The sequence below is a fragment of the Danio rerio genome, chromosome 4 (genome assembly GCF_049306965.1).
Source record: "Danio rerio strain Tuebingen ecotype United States chromosome 4, GRCz12tu, whole genome shotgun sequence".
Taxonomy (NCBI): Eukaryota; Metazoa; Chordata; class Actinopteri; order Cypriniformes; family Danionidae; genus Danio; species Danio rerio.
The window spans coordinates 11,457,239-11,485,228 of record NC_133179.1 but is presented as its reverse complement, the minus strand read 5'-3'; the positions used below and the strand labels follow the sequence as shown (position 1 = coordinate 11,485,228).

General features: G+C 35.7%; 1 protein-coding gene and 1 long non-coding RNA gene across 4 annotated transcripts in view; one reads left to right on the top strand and one right to left on the bottom strand.

Annotated features, from left to right (window-relative positions):
- LOC137491393 (uncharacterized) overlaps window positions 1–27,990 on the top strand; it is an 89,289-nt gene that overhangs the window by 10,159 nt on the left and 51,140 nt on the right. For both annotated transcript variants that reach the window (XR_011011379.2, XR_012401958.1), the window contains exon 4: window positions 3,989–4,139. This is a non-coding gene — a long non-coding RNA (uncharacterized lncRNA). The remainder of the gene's footprint in view (window positions 1–3,988; window positions 4,140–27,990) is intronic.
- On the bottom strand, window positions 8,922–26,896 carry syt10 (synaptotagmin X). 2 transcript variants are annotated; one of them, XM_017355049.4, is made up of 7 exons: window positions 26,619–26,896; window positions 24,740–25,196; window positions 18,853–19,414; window positions 12,676–12,796; window positions 10,898–11,069; window positions 10,399–10,528; window positions 8,922–9,810 (listed from the first exon to the last, which is right to left on the bottom strand). In XM_017355049.4, exons 1-7 carry the CDS (start codon window positions 26,803–26,805, stop codon window positions 9,739–9,741), a joined length of 1,701 nt encoding a protein of 566 aa, XP_017210538.3. In that variant the 5' UTR covers window positions 26,806–26,896; the 3' UTR covers window positions 8,922–9,738.

Below are 27,990 nucleotides of genomic sequence, written 5' to 3'. Positions count from 1 at the left end.
CTAGCATCAAGCTGATTTATTTTATTTTTGCCATGATGGCAGTAAATAATTTTAGATATTTTTCAAGACACTAATATTTACCTTAAAGTGACATTTAAAGGCTTAACTAGGTTAATTAGGCAAGTTATTGTATAACAATGGTTTGTTCTGTAGACTATTGAAAAAAACAACAAGAAGGCTTAAGGGGGCTAATAATTTTGTCCGTAATGTTGTTTAAAAAAAAAAAAAAGCTGCTTTTATTCTTGCCAAAATAAAACAAATAAGATTTTCTACGAAGGAAAAAATATTATCAAACATGCTGTGAAAATTTCTTTGCTCTGTTGAACATAATTTGGGAAATATTAAAAAAAATAAAAAAATCAAAGGGGAACTATTAATTCTGACTTCTGCTGTTTGTGAAACATGCCAAACATACTGAATTATAAATAATTCACTTTAAAAAGTGGATAATTTAAAGAATGTCTCATAAACTCTTTCATCTGTTTTGTTTCTGTGTTGTTACTCTTAATTTAAGCTTAATTAAAGTAAAGAATGTAATAAATAACAATATATAAATTAAAATATTTACAACGAAAGTCCGTGTGATTGATATCAATGTTATCAGTGGTAACAAACACCAGCGATCTAACCCTGGCAGATCGCTAAATGGCTACAAATCCACTGGTATATGGACTACAAGTTCCAGTCATGCACCACACACATACACCTGTTCCAGATCACTATTAATTACACTCACGCAGCTGTGAGCTGCTCAAAGGCTGATTAGATGGACTTTCAATACAGCGCACACCTCTTGGCTGAGTCTTGTTATACTGTTTTTTGTGAACATTACAACACAGTTTCTCTTACCTTGCTTTGCTGTGTTATAACCCTTTCTTATATAATTTTTTTTAAATAACAAGCTGCCTAAAATTGCTAAACAAACAAATAAATCTTAATAAATGGCAAAAACCAGTCCAAGGCACTTGAAAAATGTGGAAAAAACACATTTTTTGTTTCGGCAAAGAACTGCCTTCATCAGGGTAACAGAGATCAGGTCTGGAGTTTCTTTTCAATGCTATGGTCTCATGACTCAATAGAAAATCTAAACAATACTAAAATAATATGTTAAACAAGGTCAACAGTTTTAGCCATGTGAATAAATGCTTTATGATATTTTTTCCACATTTTTGATTGCCTTGGACTGATTTTTGCAGTTTATTCTGATGAATCTCTTACCCAAAGAGCACCGACACATTATTTAAGCTACCCCTGAGTACTTTTTATTTGATTTTGAAATAAATCTGAATGTAAAAGCTAGTTCAAAATATTAATACAATCTGGAAATAACATTACAATAAACATTTATTATAAGCAGAGGTAAAAACACCACTCTTGTGTGAGTAAATGATTCAATTTATTGCAAATAACACTATTAGCAATCGAAAAGTTACACATTAAGTACATGTGATGAGAAATTCCATTAACACATTTCGTCTAAACCAGTTTCTCAGACACCAGGCACAAGTTGTCCACAATCATCAGCCTTTCATTACGTCTTGCATTAGTCTCCAGAAGTGGCTAGAATGGAGAACATGTCAGATGTCAGCCCGAGGGAGTATAAATGGACCCTTGTTGCCTTGTGTGACTGACAGTTCAACAATTAAACTGACAAGGTGAACACATTCACACACGCTGGCCCTGCAGCCTGTATCTTAGGAGACTGAATGCGCTGTAGAATTTATACAGGATACAAACAGCATGCATGCTTCAGTCGCTCGCATGTCTAATCGTTTCTGTATAATAGAAGCCAGTAGCGCACTGTAATGACTAAGTACACTGTCTGAAACACCTTGCTCTTATATATTTTTTACAATCTCAGATGGAGACTTTGTTTTTTAGTCATTGTCGTGTTTATTGAGCAAACCGGTGACATGCAATTTTCAGTTTAGAGAGGTCTAGCAGGTTACGAAGATGTGTGACAGTTTTCAATAGGTCTATAAGCCAAACTTGCTGAAAAATGATGCACTGTATTTTATAGAGGGATAATAAAAACTTAGATATACTGTACAGTAGCATGGATTTGGTTTGATGAGCTCAGAGATTGTATTATTTGAGTTTTATTGTGTAATTAAGAGCTCAAAGTCATCATTAAGCATATACTGTTGCAGCCAAATAATGCATAATCCGACTTGTGTGTTAAAAAGTGCAAAATGTGCAAATATAAAATCAAATTTACCCCGAAATTGCTATACAATTTTACAGTAAATGAAAACAAATAGGCTGATATTAGCATACTGAATTAAACTTGGGTTGCACAATTTATCGTTTCAGCATCAATATCGTAATGTGTGCATCCGCAATAATTACATTGCAGGATCTGCAGTGTGGGGATGTTAATATAATGGAACCACAGTTAAAAACATACATGATTTGCAAAAATGATCAATACTTTTTCCTAAAGTTTATCATCTGCATGTGTTTTTAAGACCTGTGTAAGCATTTCAAGCCACTTTAAATAATTTAAACACAAGTTACTATGTTTTTAACTTTAATAAAGATCAAATGTATTTATCTGCATATCCATTGATATACTATAGTGTTGTTTTACATTTGATTATTCAATTCGGGCCTGAATACTGCTAAACTCCCAGAAAACTATGAAATACTGTTTATTTCATTTGTATCTTTGCTCTATTGAATTGATCAATGCTTGTGATTGGTTTATTACTGTATATTGTATTCAGATGCAAAATCATCCCAATTAATGTAATTTTATAAATGTTTTTTTTTTTAAATAGACTTATTTATTTATTCCAGAGAACAAAATACTCAATTTAGCAATTTGTTTTGCAGAAAAAACTGAAATGCAATGTCCTTTTTTTCAGTATTATGTAGCCCTAATCTGTACTGTACTATACTATACTAAAGTGCAAAATGTTTCCTGGATTACTTGACTCCTGCGGTCAATCATGATGCATTGCGATTATTTTAGTCAACCTTTTTAGACAGTAATAAAATTGTCTTGTTTATTAACTTAAGTTAAGCTGAGATAATGATTGTGTTTTAACTTAAATATTTCATTTATGTTATTCAACAGTGCTCTGTAAACTGTCATCATTACTAAAGATATTAAGTTAATATAACTTGACGTTAAAAAACTTTTAATTCATTTTTTAAGTTCTCTGAACTTAACATTTTAACTTTAAGCAATAATTCTTTAAACGATTCACCATGAAAGGAAAAAAATACAAAAGCTGAAAAATGTGGTAGTTTAGTCTAGCCATTTTAAGTCTTCTGTACTTAAACACACATTAAGTTAACTAAATGGAGAGACCACATTTGGTCAACTAATTTAATTGAGTTGTCAATTTCCCATTACTCAAATACATTAAAGCAACTAGTTTACTCAATCAGACGAGTTCAATCAACTTATTAGGGTTTTTAGTGTGTGAGCAGGAGAATGTTTTTTCTTTGCATTACTTTGCATTACAAAAACACTGTATGATGATGCTATAGGATATGACAAGATGTTCTGTGGATTAAATATAAATAAAGTGTACAGTAATATAATGCAAAAACATGCAAACCACCTATTAGTATATTATCATGCATTAATAAAATGCAAAAGGACATGGAAAAAAACTTGTGGTTAGATTTACTATAATTTTATGGTAGCAATTATGTACTGTATATATATTTTAAATACCAGATCAACTAGTATATGAGTTTTTTCTTCATATTCAAAAGTGTGAACAACAGAGTAAGGCATTTTCACACACATTTAAAATGTTATGATGATACAAAACCTCTCTTGCTCACTCTTATTTTGCAATAACACTCTTCTGACTCTATCCAGTTGCTCTTATTTTGGGTCAAAACAACAGCCTAAATGTGCTAAATGAGCTTGAAATCAGGACTGTTAGATCTTTACAGTTTATAGCTCATGGTAACACGTTCAACGTTAAGACCGATTTGTTTTCTGACATCTTTTCTTTTTTACCCACAGCAGACCAAATGGTTGGCAATCCGCTGAAGCAAACGACCCTTTGATATTCGCAGAGATGAAGGAAATGCCAGTTGCCTGTCAGCCTGATCAAGGTTTTCTAAGGAGCGCCAGGCTTTTGATAAAGCACCTTTTAGCAGTCCGAGGCTCAGAGGTAAGATTGAATGCATTTGCCTCTTTCAGCAACATCTACCTTTGTGTTAAGCACATTTTACTCTTCAGTGCCGGCATTATATGACTGGCGCTTCTATCTTCTTTTAAGTCATTTAACTCTGTTTTTATGTTAAGCGACCTTGACGTGGGCTGGATATATATTAATGTATATAGATACAAAAATTTCAGACACATTAAAGCTGTATTAACATCGTGTAAAATATTTTTTCATTTAAAAATGATCATACTTGGACAAACGTCTTACCTTTTATTTGTTTAATTGGCTTGAGGTCTTTCTTCTGTGTGCTCTTCTTCTCTTTCCAACTCTGTCTGTGTCATTAATTATTAAGTATCAGAGAAAGCCTAATTACATCTGAACAGTGTGACGCCATTAAGTAAATTGTCTGTAAAATTGGTAGAGCGCAGCATATAGAGCCATTGCTACAATCTGAAAGACGTCCGCCATCTCTGAAGATACAGTATCATCCTTAATGGATCATTTTCTGCTTCACTTATACTTGGTTACCATCGCAGAGATTGCAAATGCAAAAATGGGTCTTTAGAATATTAATAGTCATTTCTGCATGGAGCCTAGAAAGAAATTTCTGTACTCCAGCAACATTTGAAAACATTTTTGGAAGAATTAAATATGGCAATGATAGATGCACTTTATTTTAAAGTAAAATCCTCACTATTAATTGCCTTAAACTCCAAATTTGATGCTTATTAATAGTTATTAGGGTAGCTGTTCGGTTTAGATATTAGGTAGGATCAGAAATGTAGAGTAAGATCTTGCAGAATACTTTATAAGTACAGCCAATAACATAATAATAGGCATGTAATAAACCACTAGTTCAATAATAATCAGAATTGATACTTAAACGAAAGTATTACCATAATGTTTATTGAAATATGTTACTCAAGGATTGCTGTTTTAGTCATTGTTTTATTTAATTCAATGTCTTACTTTTCATTTCCTTGTTATTGATTGTGAAATTTACCCAGCGGAATTTAATTCTGTTTTAGTGTACTTTAATTTCCTTTAGTTGACACTAACTTTAATGTACAACACACTGTAGAATGCAATATTAACATAACAGAGGTGTTTGGATTGAGTCTAGAAACTAATTTCTGTACTCCGGCAGCATTTGAAAACATTTTTGGAAGATGGAGATACAGCAATGATGGACACACTTTATTTTAAAGTACAACTCTCACTATTATTAAGAGCCTCAAAATGTGCTGCTTATTAACAGTTATTAAGGTAGCGGTTTTGTTTAGGTATTAAGTTTAGGTAGGTCTTAGGTAGTATTAGGTTTAGGTAGGATTTGAGATGTGGAATAAGATCATGCAGAATATGTGCTTTACAAGTACAGCCAATAACGTCATTATAGGCATGTAACAAGCCACTAGTTAGTTAATGCTGTTTTAGTCTTTCTATAGTTTTTTGTAGGTTTAGAGATGATGCAGAATATGTGCTTTATTAGTAGTAACAAACCTTAATAAACAATATCTTAATAAAAAGCAAGTAATAAGTCACTAGTTAATTAATAATGAGAATTGGTACCTAAACGGACATGGTCAGCAACAATACTCTGGTAAGCTGTGGCAAAGACACAATGCTCCGTACTAAAAGGCCCAAAGTGTGCTTAGCAAATATCCCCCACACCCTTACACCAAGACCACCACCCTGAACTGTTGATACAAGGCAGGATGGATCCATGTTTTCATGTTGTTGATGCAAAATTATGACCCTGCAATCCGAATGTCACAGCAGAAACTCTTCAGACCAGGCAACGTTTCTTCAATCTTCTATCGTTCAATTTTGATGAGCCTGTGCAAATTGCAGCCTCAGTTTTCTGTTCCTAGCTGACAGGAGAGACACCCCATGTGGTCTTCTGCTGCTGTAGCCCATCCTCTTCAATGTTCGATGTGTTGTGTTTAGAGATGCTTATCTGCAGACCTCTATTGTAACGAGTTACTGCTGCCTTTCTATCAGCTCGAACCAGTCCGGCCATTCTTCTCTGACCTCTGGCATTAACCAGGCATTTACACCAACAGAATTTCCCCCTTTTCAGACCATTCTCTGTAAACCTCCTGTAAAAAATTCTAGTAGATCAGCAGTTTCTGTAATACTCAGAAAAGCCCGTCTGGCACCAGCAATCAAGCCATGTTCAAAGTCACTTAAATCACCTTTCTTCTCCATTCTGATGCTCGGTTTGAACTGCAGCTGATCATCTTGACCGTGTCTACATGCCTAAACGCATTGAGTTGCTGCCATGTGATTGGCTGATTTGCGTTAACGAGCAGTTGGACAGGTGTACCTAATTAAGTGAATATTTTAATGTACTTTCACTTGCTTTTAGTTGACTTCTAATATATAACACACTGCAAAATACACTGACGGTTCAGAATTTATTTAGTTAAAATACATTTGAAACATCCAGTAAAATTTCAAATATTTACTGCATTTTTTTTCCTTACAAAAATTATCACAATCTGTACACATCAGAACATACAGCGATCGTTTCAGGTGCAAGTATGACAAAGAATCACTGAGAAGCAGTTAATTGACAGCTCAGGAGGTTGAGTGCTAATCCAAACAGTTGCACAATTTTAAGAAGCCATTACACAATATATGCAAATTGTGTACAAAGTTGTTTAAGATCACGAATATGCCCATAGTACAAACCAATCACCAAACAATCCATAGAAATGCACTTTAACAATATAACAATTGAAAGAGCTCGTCAAGTATACACACACACACACACACACACACACACACACATACTCCCGGATTCAAAAATAATACCTTTCATAAACAATAGAGTCTACAATTCTAATAAATATCTAATGTACTGGTATCATCATGCTACAAGAATACTTCATCTTTGTTCTATCACTCCCACCGAGCTCTGGGGCAGAAGCACTGTCCTCATGTGCAAATCAAAGTTAACAGTACACAGCCGTTTGTGTAATTGCCATGATTGCATTATTACTCGATGGACACACCAGAAAAGCACTCCGAAAACCTTATCAAGAGAGTCCAGCTTTCAAACATTTAGGTGTGCAATTACCATGGTGTGTACCATATTATTAGCATACCAACTAAGTACATGCTGGATGATTTCCACAATAATAATTCTCTGACATACAGTAAAACACGACCAGTACAGTTACTAATCAACAGACACATTTCATTCGGATGAAAGGCAAATGAGGGCTTCTCTATTGTTCATCCTTCTTAAATGGGAATGTTTCATTATTTGCACCTACAGTTTGTGCGATTGGCAGTGTTCACCTCTTTTTTGTTGTCGTTCATGAGATATTTCTATGGCAGTAATTGCTTTAGATGTTATTGATTTATTGAATGGCAGTTTTACCTTGAACCACGGTTCATACTTGACTCGCTTTGAAGAAAGCGCATCATTTTCCTCTTTTTTTATTATATCATTAATAATGTGTTGACATTGATTTCCTTTTGACTGTCATCTGAAGACGGATGTGCATGTTGTGTGTTTTTGCTAATATTCGCCTGATTTAAGTATTTATAGTATCTTTATGAAACTACACGCACTTTTCTAGCAGAAAATTTACTCTAATAACATTTAAATTACTGTTTTATTTATTTATTTTATGCTTTTTACCTGTTTAAGTTTTCAAAACCATTAAGAAAAAGTATTTGCATGTTCTGTAAGCACTGACAATTCAATAATGCATCAATAGCTCTGTAGCAGGTATATATATATATATATATATATATATATATATATATATATATATATATATATATATATATATATATATATATATGAATGTTACCCTGTGTGTTGATAATACTGGGAATCAATCTTTTGTTCAGCTTTAAAATAATTGAATACTATATCTAGACTACAAACAAATCAACACTAACAGGCTACATCATTTGGCTACTGTGCAGTCCTATTTGACTATTATTAGCACATGCAAGCAAAGAAAAATAAAACCTATTTTTATTTATTAGAAAAATAACTAATTTCTGGGGCAATTTGCATATTATCATAAGATTTTTACCTTCATTTATCTTATTTTATTGTCTATATAAAGCTTCTTGGTGACACTTTACATTAAGGTTGTATTATTTAATGTTGCCTAATGCATTTACTAACATAAACAAACGACGAACAATACATAACAGCATTTGTTTATGTTAGTTAATGAAACTACTGTTACTCATTAGTTAACTCACAGTGCATTAACTAATGTTAAGAAGCATGGATTTGGATTTTAATGAGGCATTAGAAAATGTTAGACTATGATTAATAAATGCTGTATAAGTATCATTCATATATTATTGTATTAGTAGTATTAGTATTGTAAAGTGGGACCAGTTTCTTATTCTGCTGTAGCAGGGGTGGGCAAACTCGGTCTTGGAGGGCCGGTGTCCTGCATAAATTAGCTCCAAATCTAATCAAAAACACCTGAACATGCCAATCAGTGTCTTCAAGATCACTAGAAATCAATAAGCAGGCGTGTTTGATTAGAGTTGCAGCTAAACTGTGCAGGACACTGGCCCTCCAGGACCGAGTTTGCCCATCCCTGTGCTATACAGTAGTATTATCTATGGGATATGAAGTAAAAGGGGTTTTAAGGATCAAATCAAAAAGGAATTATCTATCTATCTATCTATCTATCTATCTATCTATCTATCTATCTATCTATCTATCTATCTATCTATCTATCTATCTATCTATCTATCTATCTATCTATCTATCTATCTATCTATCTATCTATCTATCTATCTATCTATCTATCTATCTATCTATCTATCTATCTATCATCTGTCGTTTTTTAATTAACTTTAAAGTGTTCAAGTTTAATGAACACATTATTTAAATTGATTCATATATTGAGTTAAATAGATCTTCATTTAGTTTTAATATTTGAATCATTATATACAGTATATAATCAGCCTAAGATAATGATTAGTAGATATGGTATAAGTATAAGGGATATGGTTTATATATACTGTAATATGTACAGAGCTTCATCCTCACAAAGCCTCTTTTTATAAAGAGAGAGAAAAGAGGGTTGATTAATAAGGGAATACGTGTTGACATTTCCATTGATTTCTATTTGGTCATGTGATACTGTGATTGATGTTTAGCCATATCTAACAGATCTTGATTGCATCTTTGAACGCCTCTTCTTTTTCATAACCCTCAATCAAATTTGCTAAATATTTTCACCAAATAGGAACATGTATTTGAAGCGTTCAATGCCTAGAGATGATAAGCACTGTCATTTCATGTGTCTGTAAAATTACATGGCGTCATTATACTGTCAAACAGCAAGAAGCTTTATATCATTTGACTGTCTGCTACAAAGCGACCTGAAAAAATATTGTTTTAGGAGCTCAGAAACTCAGCACCAGTAGAGCACAATGTAAGACAAATTGAGGATTTGAATACTTGATTGTGTCTGTAGCAGGGATACCAGTACTGTTTAGTCCTTACTAAAAATGCAACCTGACAAGTTACGGCTAGTGAAAAATATACCCTATAAATGATACAAACGCAGTGTGTTTTGCAGGTAGGATTGGATAGGATTCCAGCATGTTAAGGGGTCTGTGGTGGTTTTGGAGATGGACATGATCCTTGACTCTCAAAGCTGGATGCCCGTCCTGGCCACTGCAAGAACAGATACAGATACAATTAAAATGTCAGGAATTTAAGACATATTAGACTTACTTTCCCTGTATCAGGGCTCAATATACACAAACTGTTAAATTTATAGGAGCCAGTAAAAATATATGTTTCAGAAATCATTTTTATAGTGAAATGAATAGAATCACAATACTATACTTTTCTAGTGGGGCCAATATATATATTTTCTCTGCATTTAGTTTTTGAAGCCCATCATTCAGTATTGTTCAGTATTGTCCTAACAAACAATACTTCGATAGAAAACTTTTTTTATGTATTAACTTTTATAATAATGTCAGCTTTTAGATGGTTTATAAATCTAATAGTCTGGAAAAAATGGACCCTTATGGTTTTGTGGTCCAATGTCACAGTTTATTTACTATGAAATAATCTCACAGCATCAACAAACCTTTTAGGTATTATTAGAATGTTACTTAAATATATTAAAATCTTCAAAACAGTAGTCAATAAATCCTCAAAATCCAAAACGTTTCAATGTTGCATGCCATAAAGACAACACTATAATGCAACACATTCTTTATGAACTCAAATAAGCCATTTCAAGTCTCTCACCTCACATAGTGCATGCCAGTGGGTGATGGGCTTGCGTGGATAGGCTAACATCTCGTTCCAGTGGTCTCTTCCAAGACCCTCGGCATCCGGCCCCGCCCTGCACACCCCTATCACTTCATTGTGTCCAACTCTGAAAGAGAAACCCAATACAAATAATTTTCTTTATGGAGTGGCATGGCCAGGTTGTGCATGTGGAAATCATCAGTGCATAAATGGCTCCCTATTCATATGCAAATATACTATGTTTTACTCCTTGATGGCTGAGAGATGCTTTGATGGCATAATCTACTCTTAATTACAGCATAGCTGTCTGATTTTATAAATATGTACAGCTGATTTATAAAAACCAAACGGAAAGATCTCTATTAAGATGTTAGCTGCAAATACTGCATGCTAGCTTACTTAATGGTATAATTACTATCATTATCCCTGATGTCAGAATAATTTGTCTGTAGCATGTGTTGAAGATGGTTATTCTTCTTAAGTAGCAGGAACTGACCTGTCGTAGTCCATCACCGTGATTGACAGGCTGACCTGCTCCACATTCTCAGGTGGGATGTCGAAAATGATGGCCTCGTTATAGACCGGGTTGAGTGTGTTCTTTTTGGTGGTCGTCTTCCGCTTCTTCAGCCTCCGACCATCACATATGAGGGCTACTTTAACGTATGGATCTGTGGAAAGAAGTTTCAAGATTTATTTCTTATTTGTTTTCTGAACTCTCATGTTCTGTCTACTTGAGATCTGACGAATGCCGCAGGCATTTTAATATCTCAAATAACATACTTGGCATTAATTTGTCAGCTTGATTTCTTTCCATACTCATATGTGACCTGATTGTGAACAAATTTTAAAACACATTAACTCTCCGTTATGAAAAATGAGACATCTTTTTCAATTTGAAGACCTTACTCCCGAAAAGATTTTAACTTTAATTTGAAATAATTTTTGAATGGTGTACATTTTATTAAATTTTTTGTATGATACATTTTTTTAATCTATTTTTGATGCAATTAATAGGTAAAATTTCACACTTTCTAAATACACAATGATATGACTGGGGAAATGTGGCTCAGAAATAGTAGCTTAGCAATACTAATGAACAAATTTTAACCACCTCTTAATGATTCTTAAAAATGTCCAGGCAATTTCAATATATAATCAGATCAACAGGATCTATTCAAAAAATATACAGTTTTTATAAATAAGTGTATTAAGAAATAAGGGATAAATAAGGGAAATAATGGTATTTCATTCCATTTGTTGAGTAAAGACTGTCTATGGTTATGGTACATCACAAAAAATAGGTAAAGTTGACCTTACATTTATCAATACATTTGCATAAAATTAGTAATTACTCATAAAAAGTGAGTAATATGAGCTCTATAGTATCTTTGAGAGTTTGAAATAGGTAGTAGATAGTAAAAACATTGAATAGGCGACTTTACTTGTCACAGGACTGACATAAATACAACATTTGCTCAATAATAAGAGCAACATACACCATTTACTCAAGTCATGTAGCCGCACACAACCTAACCACAATAAATGAAATGTAAAAAGAATTTAAGCTAAGTTAGCTAACTATTAAATTAACTAAATCTAAACCCATCTAAATCCATGCAGACACTCTCAAATCATAATTCGCCCTTTATTCTCAAGCTCAAACAATTGTGACAGATTGGGGCAGGGCTTCTGTTGAAGGAAGGCTGAGCCAGAGGGTGTTTAGCAGGTGTGAGGTTATGGCTGGTGTGTTACATGAGAAAAGAAATCAAGATATGCTTGAAATGTGACTTGCCATGATACACAGAAACATACATCAGGGTAAAACAAGTATAAATATTGGTGATTTTTTAATAGAATTAGTGGAATGTTTCACTGGTAATGCTTTCTTTCTTGAATGTGATGAGCTTTATGCAAAGTTTTATTGAAAGTATGCTTTATGTAATTCTGCAAGGTGACATGAATCAAACAAATACATATTCATCACTAGCAACTTCAGTTTTATGTTAAGTAAACATAATGTAAAGTAAATATTAATAAAATGTTTAGCAACTGGTGGTCAGGCACATTAAATCTTAAGAAAAAATGTTTATTCTTATGCCATAGAAGAACCATTTTAGCTCCTCCAAGAACTTTTCATTGATCATGGATTTATTCATGTAAAAAAAAGTTTGTACAATGGAAAAGTTATCCAATTAAAGATGTTATTTTTGAAAAGTGGCCTCAAACATAAAGACAAACAGTCAAACTAGACATAATGTAAAGGTTAGCACTGACCAGAATAGCCAGTTATGTCCATGGCTTTTAGATTGCGACATTTGATGACTGTGAGGGTCATGCGTCCAGCCGTGGGAAGATAGCAAAGGGAGTACATTATTTCACCCAGATCCACGCTCTCCTGAAAGAAAGAACCAAAAGATATTAAAAAGAAAATCAGCTTGATTTAACTGTGATGCAATGGGATAGCTAAGGTAGCATCTGCACATCAGTGTCCTAAAATAACATTGTAAGGTATTGATTAAACAATCTGCAGCGAAGGCATGATCCTCGGTATGTATTGTACGATTATTTTCATCCTAAGAGTCTCTTCAGAGAGCCTTGCAAACAAAACCCTTATTGATTGACCCTCCAGATAGTCTTTTATTTTCCTTGTCGATGACAACTCAAACATAGCTTGAGCCAGATTGGACTATTATTATCTCATCAGGTTTAAACAAAGTCTATTTTTAATCTAAAGGGGGGATATTTCTCTTTAAAACCGTCAGCAAAACCAAAAACATCTCCAGGAAAAGGAAACAGCTACATAGTGGAGAGAATTACGACTCTTTTAAAGAAGCAAGCCTCATCTGAGAGGACTGCTGTGTCTGTGTGTTTTGGCTACTGTGAGATGTATCGTTTGGGTGGCTGGTTCTAGTGCGATTAAATAACTTAGTTTTGAATGAGACAAATCTAGCTTCCCTGACCTTTATTAGCTTTGCAGAGGCGGTAAAGATTATTCTAAAAGGCCAGTGCGTATTTTGTTATTTACAGCTTCTCTGTACTGGAATAAGCCAGCCATTATTCTTTCAGAGGCAGCTAAAGATAGTGATTAATCCGTCCAAGTAAAGATTAAAAACATATTGCGTAACAGGAAGAAACGTACAGGCTTAAACGCTGTCATACTATATTTTCCTGTTTAAATTTCAGGCGCACCATTTTGATGTTTTCAGCACAGTACATGCAGTTTCTCTGTATTATTGATTGCGTAGGGTTATTTTTATGGCTTCTTTTTTGTTTTTACAATGCTTTTTAAAATCTTTTTATTACATTTAATTGATTTAATGTATTACTTTATGTATTATCAGTCAATAATATTTATAATATTTATAAATCACAGTGAAATACATTACAAATATTATGTAATTTAAAATAATCATTTTCTATTTTACAATTAATAAACATCTAAAGTTGATAAAAAAGAGGTTATGGAAAAAATAATATGAAAAAATAATTTAGTTGTCAAAGTGCAAAATAAAAACAATATTAAAACATTTTATAAATGAATTTTAATGTAACATCAGTCTACAATATTGTAATTATTAAAGGTGCTACACTCAGGATATTTGGAGCCGATATCGGGTACCGATTCTGATTCTTCAAGGTTTATATAACTTTACCATTGCATAAAGCAAATTTTCCCTTTAAGCACGATACTTAAGTGGAGCTTTCTCCTTTTCCAAAAGAATAAATGAAGGATGTTGCTTATAATCCCTTAAACACGTCTGTTATAACCATTTAGTGCGGACAAGTCATGGTCAGAAAAAGCTTTACAGAAAATAATAGATTAAACAGATCAAATATTTGGTGAGAAAAATGCAGTTTGGAAACATTGCAAATGATGGAAAAATAATTCAACATGTCTCAATGAAGAGTTTGGAGTGGATTTTTAATGCATAAGAAGTTAAAATGCATCTTCCTCTGCTTGTAAACTCATAATCTAACACTTACGATTGGTACATGTGATCAGCCAGATAAGCGAGTACTGATCGAGTCATAAAATGTGTATATCGGCCGATTCCGGTCTCCTTCTAATCGATCGGAGCATCCCTAATAATTATACAATATTGTGAATTATTTGTTGGCATGTATTGAAGAATTTTTACAGAAAAAAAGCATAACAACAAACATATTCACATGTACGTAACTGGGGTATTTGCATTAATATTTATATTTAAATACACTGTCAGTTAATCTGAGTCCATCTTTATTGAGCAGCCAACAACTATACATAATTTGTAAGTTTTAAACAGATCAATGTTGCTTTACTGTGTATGCTAATATAGTTATATAAGCTGCGTCCCAAGTGGCACACTATGCACTTATTCACTTACACACTCAACTGCATAGTATATGTATTTAGTGTCATCCCAAATGGAACACTAATGTTTTTTTACTAATCGTAAATTCAACCCGTTTCCCCGATAACGTTTGACAGTTGCCAAATTAGTGAATTAAATGACCAAAGTACCAAATATTGCCTGCCATGAGTATAACCTAGCTTTCCCTTGGGAGAGACCACATGGGAAAGCTAGGTTGCTGCTGGAAGTGGAGTTAGTGAGACCAGCAGGGGGCGCTCATCCTGCAGTCTGTGTGGGTCCTAACGCCCCAGTATATTGATGGGGAGTCTATACTGCTCAGATGAGATGTAAATCGTGGTCCTGACTTTCTGTGGTCGTTAAAAATCCCAGGATATGGGAATATCCAGCAATATGGCTGCCAGGTAAATGCTGCACACTGGTCGTGAATGAGGACCCCTAAAATGTGTAAAGCGCATTGAGTGTCCAGAAAAAAGCACTATATAAATGTAAGGAATTAGTATTGGTTTTCTTTTTAGTTATCTTGGTTCAACACTGAGTCCATATTAAAACAAATGTGTAGTCTGACGTCAGAGGTCTCTTTGTCATACCCTATCCCTACATCCAACTGCTCTTGTTGTCCTCAGTACAAGTGCTGAATACAGAAAGCCATGGGCTAATTCAGGAGTCACGTCTTCTAGCGGCGTTTGTGTCCTAAAGCATTTTGCAAATCTTCTGGGGCAATAATACCCTTCCTGCTTTGACTGCCCAACTTCCCCTCCTCCAGATCTGGATGCCCTTTTACCACCACAGCAATGTTCCAAAAAAGAGAACAGAATTAGACCTTCAAACGTCAGCTTAGGATAAAATAGAGGGTTTCAATATGCAGTCGGAAGTGTAACGGAGCAAGGCTGCAATCTATGGCTCTGACTATTTTAGGAATTGAGAACTACAAGCTACTTCTCTCCACAGTCGGGGTCTAAGAGCAGCTGGTCTGGAGTGTCTGCATTGTTTTTCTCCCTAAAGGGCAGTTGCGATACTCTCACAACAGGTCGAAACCTCTCCACTACAAATCCAACACTACACATCAATACTTTTGTGTTCAGTGGGAAAGAATGGGGAGGAATGTTGGTAATCCAATTGTTAAAAAAAAACACAGAATTGACAGGCACCTTAATGTGCATCCCAAACAAGCAAGCAAAAGGAAAAGGCATAAATATGTTGAAAACAACACAATCAGGGAACTAATGAGCCTGAAAGGGACTGATGCGTCAAACAAGCAGGAGGAGGAGATTCTGTTTCCTAAACAGGAATGACTCACGGACCAAATGAAACGCTGTCACCATTCACGGTTTCTCTGTAGCAGGAAGGCAGTGGTACATCATTATTAAATGTATATGAGTCACTGTAAATAAGGTGAATATGACAGACAATGCCTTTTACCTTTTAAAGATTGCCTAGCAGTTGAACAAGTCAGAATATATGTAATAATACATGACAAATTGCCATAAATTACCACCTAAACTAAGTTTTAATGCTTCAAGTCCTATGAGAAATCCCTTATAGCTTAAACTACTGTAAGGTTTAATGTTGCATTTACTTTGAACAGTTGCCGATAGCATTTAACCTAAGTGCACATCGCTTTTCCCTGCCTTCCAGTTAGATTGAGTAAGGCTAAACACTTCTATATTACTAAATATTAAAGGGCTAATTCACCCAGAACTGCGGGTTTTGTTCATGTTATGAAAGCCAATTGTATTCAAAAGAGCCCCAATGGACTCTAAAATGGATTTTCTTTTTAGATATGCACATTTTTATTTGAGATATTTTTATATTAGAGTTTCTCTGTATCCTATTGACTGTCATTATAGAGTAGAACAATTGAAGCATTCCTTAATATATCTTGTGCGTTTTGCAGATGAAAGATGCTTTTACATGCTTAAAGTCCCCTATAAACTGGTTACATAAGCTCTGATATTTTAACTGAGGCGTAATGAGTGGGCTTCATTATCATGAGGGCCTATCTGACTAAAGGAACCTAAAATAATACTTGTGCAGAAATAGCTTGGGTTCCTCCTGAAATGTACAGTACTGCCTGTAACATGTCGTGTTGTACTCTGCAGCAGGACAAACTCAATTCCACACCTGTTGGATTAGTCATGGCTGTCGTTTGAAGGCTCTGGCTTGATAATCATGCTTCCTGTGCCTCTGGAAACTGGCAATTGTATCTATTTTAGAAAGGGGCATGTGGGTGCCCTCAGTCAGTTTGAAGATGAGCCCTCCCTCACACCTGGCTTTGCATAACAGATCAATCTATCTGTTAATGAGGCCTTCATTCCCATGCAGACGATTTTGCTTTGAGCTCAGTGTGATTGAAATGGAATTATGGGATCAGTTAGTACATTTGCAATACAAATATCCTTAATTTATCCGTAATTTAGATGCTATTGGCACATCCTACAGGAATGTCATGAATTATATTTACTTTTTTATTACACTCACAAAATTGAATTGGCAGCACTCCATAGGGGGTTGCTTTGGAATGATTGGGTAAGGAATGTACTGATTTTAATTACGAATTACAAAAGAAAATGCAGGACATGTAACACACTTATGATGATAATTTAAATATAAACATAATCATTTTGTATATTGTATCTCTTTCTATGTCTGCTTTCTTTCTTTCTCAAACTATTTTTGGCATGCCAACATTAAGAGTTTATAGTGAATTACTGTGCAGTATTCAGTTTCTTTCTTTGAATTTCATTCATTAATTTTCCTTCAGCCTAATGCTGATTTATGCCTCTGCATAAATCAGCGAATGATTGGTGTGACCTACAACGCCTGCGTTGCGTGTAGTCATGCATTTTTACTTCTGCGCTGTTTGTGTTGCTCTGCACTTACAAATCCGAAACACTAGCTGGACGTGAGGTTTTATGTTCCTTGTGTCGAGTTTCTTCGTGGGTGATGTGTTTTTTTCTGAATGCTACAAGTAGCTAAAAGTCGCTCATTCAGTAGAGGGAATCGGCAAACGACTTTAATCGTGCAACAACTCTTTAAATATAAGGTAAACACAAAACAAAAGAGTCCGTCTAGAGATTCTTCACAGGACACTTGTAAACACTCACTCCATCGAGCTCGCAGCTCTCAGCATCGCTCATGCTCATCAGTGCTAACAAGCCGACCAATCACAGAGCTTGTGCTACGCAACGTTCGGATGTGTAGTTACATTTTTTGAGAGGTGCGTATCAGTGTTTGGCCTCAGCCAACGGCGAGGGCTATGCGACTGCACAGAGGTTAAACCGGACCATACATGTGCGCTTGACGCAGAAGTATAAATCAGCCTTTAGTCTTTTATAGCATATGTTTTATGCGGCGGATGCCCTTCCACCTGCGACCCACTACTGGGAAATCTTTACATTTCAGTTCATCCAAAATAAGAATTTATTTTAATTTCAGCCAATCAAACTTTGCATTGAGCAGACATTTTGAATTGCAATTCTGCATCATCTTTGAAATCTCAAACTCAATTCACATTAATGCCAAGTTCAGACTGCATTACTTTAGCACCAATTTTGCCTCGCCGAAGTTTTGAGAAATCGCAGACAAATGCCTGAAATCACAAGAAAATCAGCGCTTGTTCACACAGGTAACAATCACACAGTGTGAACTCTCAAAGACGCAATCTGAGAGAATCACAGAAGAGTCGCAGATGCCCGTGAGATATTTGGCACGCTAAAATATGTACATTTTTCTATCCCCTTTAATTGCTTCTTTCTCATTATGTAGTTAATAACAAAACATATACTACGTGCTTTAGGTTTTGAAACGTAGTTTGGACAAAGTTGCTGGCGATGCTTCCTATTGTAAAGTCATGCAGTGTGAAACCTCCTTTCGCCAATCCATCTTGCAGTGTAAACACAGCAGCGATGAAACGCCACCCCAGATAGTCATGAAGTGTGAAAACATCTGTGACATGGCAACTTTGAAAATCATGCAGTCTGAACTCGGCATGAGGCGCTTAGAATTTCAAACACGTTCTTGTTCTAAGAGCTTCAACGCTAAATGGGGAACAACCCTGCCATTAATCTGGTCTTGTTGAGTTATGAATTCTACTTACTGTAGTGGCTGCAAGAATGTCCTTCCAAACCACGGCTTCGCGTGATAGATCAGACAGCTCAAACAGGTTATCAACCACCACCTCACCAATCATATCATGACTCGTGAAGCGGTCAAAGTCGTACACGCTGAAGTGCAGCTTGCGATTACACAGCTCACTGTACTCCACAGGGAAACGGAAATCCTCGTCGAATGTGGGATTGAGGGTTTTACGGTGGACTCTCGTCTGAAACTTCTTTTTGCGCTCTGGAAGCAGGTATATCTTCACATAAGGGTCTGAGGTACCGGTGAAGTCTTTGGCGGGCAGGTCCAGGGCTTTGAGAATGCGAACCACAAGAGCTTGTTCCTCATAGTCATAGCTTAGAGCAAAGCTCAGTTTTCCGCACGTCTCCACCGGCTCCTTCGTACCCTCTTCAGAGTCCACGGACTTCTGCTTGTACAGTTCAGGTTTGATACGGCCGATGCTGACTGCAGAAGACTGCCGCACAGGTAGAGTGTCCATGGTGAAGTCCACACTGGTCACATTCATCTGCCGGGGCAGGTGTCGGCGGAAAGAATTGTGCCTATGAAGGGAGAAGAACTTACTTATCATGAATTTAAGTTACTGTGAAATTAAAACTGACACAGAAATAGCAAATAGCTATAGAGTCAAGTGGACAAATCCAAGTCCTCTCTTACTTTACTTTTTCTTCTGCTTCATGCCACTTTAAACAATATTGGTTCATTTTTTGATCGTTCTTGTGTTGGGAAATTGTCAGATTGAACTATTTAAGCTTCTCTTTTGAACAATAAAGCTACTAACAATGTAGCAACATGAGGACCATATATTTTAAAATAGGTTTATGTAATTTAAAACCATAAAACAGTATTTTGAATTGGTTAATAGATTTTTAAATCACTATTATAATGTATAATGTACTAACAATTGACAAATATAATTTTAATATATATATTTTGCCATATATTTATGTGTGTATTTGTCTTTATACACCCCCCACACACACCCACCTCATGCAAAAACATTATTTATTTTCTCTGATGAAGTCTTTATGGCACAAGATTGTCACACACAAGAGATCAACCAATAGCAAACTACACTACCTGACAAAAGTCTTGTCAATCCCAGTTGTAAGAGCAACAATTAATAACTTGCTGAAGACCTATTGGAACCCGCATGGCCGCAAGATTCTTATAGAAATCAGTCAAGTTTGGTGAAGGGAATATCATGGTTTGGGATTAAATTCAGTATGGGATCTTTGAGAGATCTGCAAAGTGGATGACAGCATCAACAGCCAAATGTATCAAGACATTTGTGCTGCACATATTATAAACCACAGGAGTGGGCAAATTGTTCAGCAGGATAGCGCTCCTTCTCATACTTCAGCCTCCATATCAAAGTTCCTAAAAGCAAAGAACATCACGGTGCTCCAGGATTGGCCAGCCCAGTCACCAGACATGAACATTATTGAGCATGTCTAGGGTAAGACGAAGGAGGAGACATTGAAAATGAATCCAAAGAATCTTGATGAACTCTGGGAATCCATCAAGTTATTTGAGATTTATGAATGCAGTCCTCCAAGATAATGGGAGTCGTACACAATATTTATTCCTTTTCCACTGCACCATGACTTTAGATTATATACTGTACTTTATTTCTGTTAGGTGACAAGACTTTTGTCTAAGCAAAGACGGACCTTACTGTCCTAATTAAATAATTAAAGATCAAGGCATGGTCAAGTTTTATTTTGGGAAAATAAGCATAATCTAGAGGCCTTTGCCTTTCATATTAACCACTTCTGATACTAAATCATCAACTAGAAGTCAAGTTATTGTTGTTTGTTGCTCCCAAGCACTGTAGTATGGCATGTTCCTTCATAAACACTTCTATTCCATTTTTAGCCACTTATATATTGTAGACTTCACTATATTTCATCAAAATAGCCAAGGCTATATATTCTTTACTAGAAATCACATTATCAACACTCAACTTAACTCTTATGTGGAAATCATAGTTCTGTAATCCTTGGTGTTTCCTAGCAACTACCACCTTTAGGACAATGACAACAAACATATGACATCGATATCATGCAACAAAAAAGTCATAGAATATATAGCTTGAACCTGTTATATAGTAGTAATCATAGTATTTACAAATATCAATTTCAAAGTTAAAGAATCGATTTTTCAGTATACATCATCGGTATTAATCTGTCTGTCACCTGCTCATGTTTGCTGAACATCATGCCCTGCAATTTGCACAAACATCCCAACACAATGTAATGATAAACTGCAGACAGACAGTAATTAACCGATGTCTTCGCATGTTTTGAAGCGGACTTCTTTCGAAATCCAGTTTTTGATGGCAGCGTTTCTGAAATATCTTGCCAGCCGCAATGAATTTGCCTGTGAGCCAGTGCCAGAATTCACAAATCGGAGTCTTTCTCTTCTATTTAAGATATAAGAAAACTTCTAGTCTTATTAGCACAGACACCTGCCAGGCACCTGTTGCAGAACATAAGCTACAAAGCTGTATAAACCTTGTCTTTTTGATATTACTGCGGAAAGAAGTCCATTTATGATACGCAGGGATGAATAACATAACACATGCTCGTGCATACAGTGGTATTAGCACTGTATCAATGGACCAGATTTCAAGCTGAAGTACTAAAGGCGTTTAATGAAGATATTTGCTCGATATGTGGAAAGAAAAGTCATTTTTACTGCTCTTAATGGGTTGTGACTGCAAATCATTAAGAAGTTTTTACTTGAGGCTATATAAAACAGTATGAAGTTACATAACAATAGCATTTCATACATCTTTGGTTCCAAAATGATTTAAAAAACCTTCAGCAGGGCATTATCTCATTAGTAAAAGCTAAACTGTCCACTTTACCAAGAAGTTCAGCTCTTTTTAGTGAGCAGTATACCATGAAATAACCATTTAAAGAATCTAGCTTTGCATTTTAGCCCATTTTAATGTATTTTGTATATTAAATATATTGTATATATCTGTTCAATATTATGAGTTTAAAAACGAACTTGAATTCTTGAGTATTTTAATTTAAAATGTAATAAATACCAAACAAGGAAACAAGGCATGTATCAAACAGTATTTTCCAGAGACACTTAAGTATCACCTTTTTGCACACCTTATTAAAACGAAGACACGTTATGAGTTACACCATGTTGAAGTTTTAAAGGTCCCGAGAAGTGCTTTGAAACGTGGATTTTTTGTTTGATGTTTGACGTAATCTCAACTGAAAAATGTAAAGAGGGTGCGACATAAAAAAGCTCCTTGCCTTTAAAAAAAATAGTCAATAGCATTTCTTTTTATCACAGCTCTGCAAGTGAAAGCAGTTACATCAAGCGTCTTAAAGGGGGCGGGGCATGTCAGATGCTACAGATAATTTAATTGGTTAAGATTTAATGAGAAGATATGAGGTGATGTGAATAAAAATCATTGATCGATTTAGGCGGAAGTGACAAACTGCAAGCTTTACATGTTTATATTTCTTTTATATCTTCTAAACGTGAATGTTGTCACTGATTTGGAGCACACTAGCTGATAGATATCCTTAAATCAGACTGAAACGAACATCTAACAAACATTATTTTAATCTTCACGGGACCTTTAATGACAGTTTGTCAGTAATGGATTCTAGGAGGATTTGAACACAGCTGTTCCTCACTTCCCCAGTCGGACAAACAGTCGCAGCATGTCAACGCTATTGCGTGGCAACACTAATTACATCCCTGCTTTCTTAAAACACTGTGCCATGTGAAACAAAGGGAAGAAGAGCTGATTGTTTAATTGTTGGGGTTGCAAAATGCTGTTTCCATGGCAGTGTGAATCTAGAGCTCTGATTGGTGACCTGTAGTGATTATTGGACGTACGCAGCAAACAGAAGTAACACCAATCTTTCAACATAATGAACATGTGAAAACATGTGATGGAAATCTAGATACTTTTGACAACTTATGTCTTGTATGCTAACAGATGTTCTGGAATCTGTTTTGAGTTGCTTGTTTTTTTCCGTTGACAAGCTATTTATAAACCGTTTTCAAATGGTTTTTATGAGCAACTGGAGTTTACAGCACTTGCAGAGATGGAGATCGAGTAGATCATTTACAGCGAACTGAAAATGATCATGAGCTGCTCATGTCAAAGGAGCGACAACCTGCTTTCAGGGATTGATAGAGTTAATTAGTGTATCATCATTAGTAGACTAGTTGATTAACAATGCTATAATGACCATATATAATATAATTGTTTCTTAGTCTGGCATGTAGGCATTTCTGTGTGGAGTTTGCATGTTCTCCACGTGTTCGTGTGGGTTTCCTCCGGTGTCCCCCACAGCCCAAAAACATGCACTATCTGTGAATTGGGTAAACTAAATTGACCTTAGTAAGTGTGAATGTGGGAGTGTATGAATGTTTCCCAGTACTGGATTGCGGCTAGAAGGGCATCTGCTATGTAAAATATATGCCAGAATAGTAACGGGTTCATTCCACTGTGGCGACCCCTGATACTGATTATCAGGATTATCATTATACTAAGCCGAAGGAAAATGAATGAATAAATAAATGTTTCTCATTCTTCCCTTGAACAGTGAAGCTGTATTTGAATAAAACAAAAAGCAATACAACACTAAGTGTCATAAACTGGCCTTCACCAAGTCCTGACCTGAATATTATAGTGGCAGCATGGAATGAATGAACAAAGATGCCTAAAATCTAAAGTCAAGCTTGAGTAAGTTCTGAATGCTCTGCCTGTGTTTAAGAGTTTGCTTTGTGCCAATGGAGGACACTTTTGCCAGAATTATTATTATTTGTTGGTCTTTATCAGTCCATTTATTAAAAAGCGTTTTTTGTATAGATATTAATTATACCTTGTGGTAAATATTGATGATCTTTAATTCAAAAAAATCTTTTGTAAAACCCCAGAGCTGTTGGTTGCCTAATCCTTAGAAACAGAGCTGTACAGTGCTCAGCATAACCGAGTACACCCCATTTTAAAAATAAATATTTTTATCTATTTCTCAGTGAATATAGGCAATGTATTTTGGTGCATTTAAATAAAATAGATTAATTAAACAGATGTATTTATTAAAATAATATTTTAGGCATTAAACATATTTAGAAATTGAAAGATAATACAATTAAATTTAAGCAAAATATTGAAAAACTAAATTACAACCTACAAAATTTCAACTAATTATTTTCAACTTTTTTGCTTCTATTGATTTTTTCTCTTTTTAAAATTTGTATTTAATATTTTTCTATAACATAAACATTTGTCCGTTCTAGTTTTTCGGCCGTTATTGTATATTTTGTTAAATGAGCTACAGATTTGACTTCAGTACTGACTGATCTAATATACAGTATATGCACAAATATACTATTGTATGGCTTCCTATTAAAAATATGGATTTAAAAGAGAGATTTGTGAGGGGTGTACTTGTATATGCTGAGCGCTGAATATAAATGTATTTTTCTATTATTGAATCTCCTTAGTAGCTGTGAATTGGCTAGTATCCTGCTGTGCTTTCCTTTTTTTTTTTCTAGCTGGATGGCAGCCATGGCAAGCATACTGTAAATATGGATATCTCTAAATGAAAAAACAGCTGCTCTGTTTTTTTTTTTCTATATCAAAGACACACGCCGTATCGCAAATTCCTCAATACGTGTTTATCATTCACTAAAGGCAGCCCTTTATAAGCATATCTTCTCAATTTCAGCAAGTATATAGTTTTAGCTGGATGAGTTCTTCACTCAAGCGGTAATAATGAAGTGATTAACCCTCTTCTGCAGTGTCATTTAAAGTGCACCCGAGCATCAAATGTAATTCATCATGAAAGCTAATAGGTATGCAGATGTGTGTAAATCACCTGGAGGACGAGGTAGGTTCAGTGGTCTGCCGCTGAATTTTGGCCTGCTTGCTCAGACGGTCCCGCAGTGCCTGCTGCACCTCAGCAGGGATATCTGGTGACGTCTGGCTGATCTTCATGGCCGCCTCTAGGATCTTAACCGAACTGCGGCCGTTCACTTTCACCTCTGGTACCTTCCACTTCTTGTCCTCCTCATCCTCATGCTGGATTTGCGATGGCTGTCGTCCTGCAACTCCAACGGCTTTTGCCTCAGCATAAGGAGAAACAGAACGAGACACCGGAGGTGGTGCAGGGGGGGCCTCGAGCAGCACCCCCGGCGGACAGCTGTCAGCATTGGACGTGAACGCCTTGCTTCTCCAAATGGGCCAGCACAGCTTCCAAAAGACAAAGAGAGAGACTACCAAAAGGGCGAGCCCACAGAAACCTACGACCACAGCTAGAAGACTTACAGAGATGTCTACAGGCAACAAGAGGAACAGAGAGTAGATTGGAAAAAGGAAGACAGGGAGAAAGTGGTGAGGAGTTGGTAAAGAACAGAAGGTGAGGGAAAAGGAGATGAGGACAGGAAAGAGATAAATGAACACCAGACGGCCAGACAGAGAGCACCAGCGGCAATAAATGATGCATGACAGACAAACAGGAGAAAGAGGGAGAGAGAAAAAGAAAAGAAAGAGAGGGCAAGGTGTAAGAAAAAAGAAGACTGAAATGCGCTCGCTTTAGTAAAGCAGAGATCATTTGCTGGTCCATGCAATCAGAGTTGATATACAATCAAACAATCGGTTTGCAAGCATCGATTTAAGAGTGGCCCTGTTAACCCCTTCATATGTGCTCAACAGGTGCAGGAGTTTCAGCTGCTGGATGCACAGTGCAGCACATAATTATAGCTGATGATTGCTGAATCATGGAGGGAGTTTTAACAGCACACTGCTAATGGTGCTACTAACCACTTACAAATGAGCACCAGGCAAGGAATTAACCTCAGACATGTCTAAATCCTTCCGGAGGTAGCTAAACGTACTTTAAACAATATATGCATTCGGTTTTGTTGCTAATTAATTCGATTTCTGGCTGCTGATGTGCTTGTAGCAATACTTAAAGAGACAGTTCACCTCTAAATAAAAATTCTGTCATAATTTGCATCAACTTGTATTAATTTATTTCTTCTAAACACAAAAGTAGATTTTTTTTTAAGAATATGTGAGTCTCTTTTGACTAGAAACTATTCGGTTGCCCACATTCTTCAAAGTATCTTCTTTTGTGCTCAGTACGAAAAAAAAGACATTCACGCGAGTTTGGAACAATATAAGGGCGAGTAAATGATGACATAATGTTCACTTTTGGTCGATCTGTCTCTTTTATTGTGAATTTATTAACATGTGCTATGCTGTTTGATATTTTTAGAGTTATAAATCTGCTTTTTGCATTGTTTTCTTCATTGTTTCATTTGAATTTGTCCTGCATTACAAGTATAAAACAAATTACATGCACAAAATTGTGTGTGGTGTGCAGTTATATACAGATGGATAACTTTGAATACGGGATATAACACTGGAATACATATACTGAAATTTCCAGTCATATAGTATGTGCGTAAATCCTACATCGGTTTCACATCCATATGTTAAGCTATTTGAACTGCGTTGCGCGCTGATAAGCTACAAGTTTAGCATTTACCAGTATGATCACTGATTTCACGTAATGTTATGGATGTTAAAAATATTTCTAAGCGCGCGAGCGAACTTTTCAAACTTTCCTCCTCTTCGCGCTCATGCTCAGAAAAAAAGTCTCGCGTATTGTCTAGCCAACGATCCAGGAGATCATGTGTTTGTGAAAGAATAATCAACATTGCTTACGTTAAATTTACCTGAACTTCCTTTACCTGGTATGTTGCTCTCCAGTGGAAATATATCCGCGCATTTCTCCCGGTCGACGTGCCCGGCGAGGCACAGCTCTGTCACTATTTGGAGAGCCCTTTGGCACAGGCTGATGCCGTCCTCTGTGCGGACATTCATGTCTTTCCTGTTAATCCATTGTATGTTGGACGATGCGTGAGGGCGAGAGTTCATTGGGGCACCATGTGAGCTGCTGAGTGCAGCTGATGCGTACGGGAATGGAGAGAGACCGATGCGTCCAAGTCCATATCCTACGCGCAAAGGCGCACCAGTTTCTTTGGCGCGGTGGATCATTCTGGGGCATTTCCACACTGCCCAATAGGAGACACGCGTTGCATAGAGGGAGGATCATAAGTGTATATATATACAGGCTATATGAAAAAATACTAATTTTAAATGACTTTGAATGTTCTGTATTATATAGAATTAAGTTCTTATAATCACTGCTCTTATCATATTACTCTATTACATTTAACACACATACTACTTTGAATGTTTATTATATGTTTATTATAGGTATTCAACACAATATTTTATTATCATTGTTCTTATTTTATTACTACATTAAATTTAACACATGCTGTGTGTATGTACATGTGTATGGCTTAAACAGTTTCATTTTCAGTTATATGTAAAGATTTGCATGTATAAAACAAAGCTTTGTGTTGCATAAGCATTGAGTTAAATAGCTGTACGCACTTTTAAAGGCTCTCTGCTAAAGTTTGTCTAATAGTTTGTGCATTTTGTTGTCAGTAAAAAGGAGTCCACAAATGCATATTTGTGTTGTCAGACTGTAGAAAAAAAGTCAAATGAGAGCAGACATCGTGTTTAATAGAACAAAAGAGCACGGGGAATGCATGTCTGATGAATGAGAGAACACTATGTACTTGGCTCAGCGCTGTTCATAGAGTCTGACAATCTCCTTGACAACCAAACACAAACTGGGGAGCAGTTGAGGCATCATCCTCATGCAGACCTGTATGTGTGTGTGTGTGTGCCCTGTTAAACCACTGGTTTCAGAGAATGTACTTATCTCATGCTAATCAGATGCGCATGGTTTTTCCTGAGTGGTTATACAGTTTTACTAAAGTTTCAGGGTGCACTTCAACTTTGAATAAACCAGCATGTAAGCTGTTTAATATTAATAACTGCTAGATAGATTTTTATTACCATGCATTGAAAATATTCCAAACAATGACTGTAATTTAAAATCAGTAAATCTTATAATTGTAATTGAAATATATAATTGTGAGAGTATTGAGAAACTCAGATCTAGCAAAAATACCAATTCTAACAAAAAAGTAAGAATTATAAAGAGTTTCTAACTTAAAATATGAGTTCATAGCTTTTTAAATAAAA